Raw genomic sequence first — 3,791 nt, forward strand, 5'->3', positions numbered from 1 at the left:
TTTGATGGGCTGGCCCAGTTTGTCGTAGGATATGTTGAGCAGTTGAACGTGGTCGTCGATGAAAGCGCCGACGGTGCCTGTGTTGCGATCGTACTCGACGGAGAGAAGGTTCTCACCGTTCACGCGAAGCTTACGGCCCACCTGTAACACGGGGTGAAATTCGGATTAGAATTGCTCTATTTAGACTGCTAGGAAGAATAACTTTTTTTATGGCTTTATTTAATGTGGCAGGATTCTCCAAGAGGAGCTCTTCCACCCAACCACAAAGAGCTCTTCCATGGATCCGCATACAGCAGCTTCTGGCACATTTTGCATGTGTAAAAAAATAAATTTAGACTCTCATGGTAGATTTCACCAACCTTCTTTCCAGCCTCAAACAGCCTGTTAGCTTAACAGCCCTGTTAAGTCAATACAAATTAAATGGAACTTAACTGGCTGTTAGCTTAACAGGAGTTCTAATGAGTGAACAAATATTGGTGAAATCCAATATCCAGTGTCCGTTTTAGTTAGACTAAGTTAGTTTCATTGACCCATCTAGACTAGTAGTTTACAGGTCCTCTGACGGATTAGTGGGACATAATTTGTAACGGATCTTTATGTGCTTGAACTGCTTTAATGCCCGATCTCCACTGAGAGTTAACACAGTGTCAAGGGTTTCCTGTGACGTCACCCATTTGGGACCCAAAGAGTGGTACGATCATTTTAACCGTTCCAAAACTTGGGACAAAGTGAGGCATCGGGACATAAATACAAAAATCCGGACGGGACCCAATGAGTTTCCTCCCAACTCTGGACTAACTGCAAACTTTCTGTGGAAAGATCGGGAACGGGAACCTAATTTCCTAATATAGGTAACAGAAAGTAAAAATTCCGACTTACCAGTGTGACAATCTTCTCGCTTGTCTTAGCTGGGTTAGGGCCGCGCCGCAGGAAGTATTTCCACTCAAACCGGTTGGCAAGGTCGGGCCCAATTTCCGTCTTCTGTTTCGAAGGAACGGGATAGTTTTCTGCGAGTGTCACGTCGATGTCCTGTAGGATGGGATAGGGAACGGATTCGATGGAGAGGGAATGACCCCAGGGTTTGACTTGAAGGATGTTACCGTCGTTAGAGATGGATGTGTGGAGTTCTGCCTCACCTGAGGAATTGAAAGATGGATTAGTCAAGAGGGAATTTTTTGTCCTATCTCAGCAGGAGAAGGACTTTTAAGTCCTTGATTAAAAACAGGGAAAAATGAAAGATAATACATATTTGGATATGGAAGACAGCATATAGAGTGGGAACGACGGGGTGCGCACGCCGCCATCTCCCCAACGACCCGTAAATCCTCGGCCATACCCTGTGTACGGTGTGCCCCGGGTTTCCTCCTTCGGAACGCCCCCTCAGGACCGGTTTTAAGTAATGAATTTTGCGGCAAGCGACATAACGAATTGTACCGGGAGGCCGCCTTATTATCTGTCATATCAGTCCGCTTTCGAAACAGTGAGCTATCGAGTTGAAACCGAGCCGTACAGTCTTAATCTAAACTCCTGGTTAACTAGCTTACTACGTTCACAGATAGTTATTCTAATCAGGTACAAAGCATATTCGATTAAAGGAAGCGATGTAAAGGTCATGCCTACCGTTCTAGTCGAGTGATACGTCCGCCGCCTCGGTTCACATTGACCGACAACCCTGGCATATACACTGAAATACCTACTCTTAGGTGATAGACCGGCGATGCAGGTCTTTAAGTTATGCGAGAGGAGATAAACATCACGTTGGCCTACCCTCACGAAGTTATGACGACTAGTCCGGTTGAATATCCACTCGAAAGGCCACGTGACACCGTCTGGGCGCCAAACTGAGAGGCTGCGCTTAAGCTTTCAACTGATTGAATTATTGAATGTAAATGGGTTCCCACCCTCATTTTTACGCGATGGTGGACCCTATATTGCCGAACCTTTTTTTTTTTTTTTTTTTTTTTATTTTAAGTAAATTAAATTAAGTATTAAAGAAATAACCAATGACCTTTTTTATAACTTTACTTTCTTATTAAACATAAAGGTGAAACCTACCCTGATTAAAACTAAATAAACAAGTAAAACGGACAACATAAGCCCACGAGAAAGTTTAGTCGTTTCTCAGAGACGGTTCCTGAGTGAGTTGTGAAAACTGTAAATACTCTTTTCTGGGTGACAGATCTTTTAACCCTCCTCTTCTGGATGTAAAATTTCTCTGTTCTCTTTACTTGTTTGTAGTACAATAGATTGAGAAAAAATAGGGCAAAAAGAAGCGGAGTCCTAGCAAGTCAGGAATCGCGCAAGAGCGCCCTCCGGTTGAACCGGGCGGCTCATGCTTCAAGATTGAGGGGGACTTTGGTCCTTCAAATTGCACAAGTTTGGCCAAGCCAGTTGTATACATCGGTGGTTCTTGTATGACTGGCCACTTTTGGAGCATATGCAAGGGTTATGTTACACTTATGCTTCGTTAACCTTTTGACTCATAGCCACCACCTGAGCCGGCCCTTTAGTCCCACAAAGTAAGGAGGCCTTAATGCCGATCCGGTCCACTCAACCCTTTAAATCAACTCAATCCAACCTCTAGCCAGAAAACCTAAAGTCGACTAATACACCTCACCTCTTAAACTTCTTAAGATAGTTCCAATACAGGTTCATCGAGCTAAACTATAGGTCTGAAAAGGAACTTGAAAAAAAAATGAAAGGAGTAGGATATAGCAAAAAAAAAAAAAAAAAAAAAAAAAAAAAAAAAAAAAAAATGAAAGGAGTAGTATATAGCTCATATAGGATGTTATTCCTTTCCATTGATATCCATTAAATATACCAAAGAATGGATGTAGTCGACTGGGAGACTAGATTTGAATACCTCTCAATGTAATAAATGCGAAGATGGAATAGGTCAACTTTCGAATCGAATCATCCGTGACATTTTATGCACTCTTCGTCTGTGGTTGTAAAGTAAGTTGTTAAAGATGGTAAGAAATGGCTTAAAAGAGGTGGAGTGAGGGAGAAGGGGAGTCCAACTTTAAGGTAGCTCTTGTAGTTCCAGTCTTCACGGCCGGACCTTCTAGATGGTTTTAGTTCGAGGAGACGGCTTCACAGATGGGTCCTATTAAAGTTGTCATTGAAGCTGAATGGTGCACATGTTGGCCGGATGAGTTTCGTTTCGACCCTGAGGCGGCCAGCGTCAATGCCTACATGTTGATACTACTTAAACCGGCAAACTTGCGCGCCGGAAGTGTGGCTGCCCCTTCTAACACTGTGAAACCGCAAACTAAACTCTCGTGCTTCCCGCGATACTTAATTTCACTAGTTACTACTAGCTGTCGGCGTCTCATTACGACTAGTTCCCCTATGGGTCACACCAATTATTCGATCCACTCACAACTTATCCTTATCGCTACCTTAAATTTATTTTATTATTTCTATATTATTACGGAATAAAATCAGCATGATATTGACGAGTGTATCCCTGACTTCTGGATAGGCTTTATAGGGAAATGCGGTTCGTCATTAGAGATAACAATGACAACAGTTTAAGAGCTCTTTTACAGCTACCATTTTAAGGTATGAAAGCCGACCCTAGCTTAGGGTGCGAGAGGACTATTGGGTCGTGCTTTGTTACAACCTGTGATTGATTTTTTTTTTTTTTTTTTTTTTTTTTTTTTTTTTTTTGGACAAGTTCTAGTTTTCTATTTTTGTCTTATATATGGACAAATTAGGACAACCCTATCCTGAAGGTTCAAGGAAGAAAATGAAACTATCCTGACTTTTCAAAGAGTTGACGACCTCCA

The 3,791-nt window shown here is 42.3% G+C and overlaps 1 protein-coding gene across 1 annotated transcript in view; it reads right to left on the reverse strand.

The window, feature by feature from the left end:
- Positions 1 to 10: 10 nt before the first annotated feature.
- LOC103520906 (teneurin-m-like) overlaps positions 11 to 3,791 on the reverse strand; it is a gene marked incomplete at its 3' end in the record, with an annotated part of 29,967 nt that continues 26,186 nt past the window's right edge. The window contains exon 15 of the mRNA XM_026831840.1: positions 11 to 96. Coding sequence (XP_026687641.1) covers positions 11 to 96 — 86 coding nt within the window. The remainder of the gene's footprint in view (positions 97 to 3,791) is intronic.

The sequence above is a fragment of the Diaphorina citri genome, unplaced genomic scaffold, assembly GCF_000475195.1.
Source record: "Diaphorina citri unplaced genomic scaffold, Diaci psyllid genome assembly version 1.1 scaffold4244, whole genome shotgun sequence".
NCBI lineage: Eukaryota > Metazoa > Arthropoda > Insecta > Hemiptera > Psyllidae > Diaphorina > Diaphorina citri.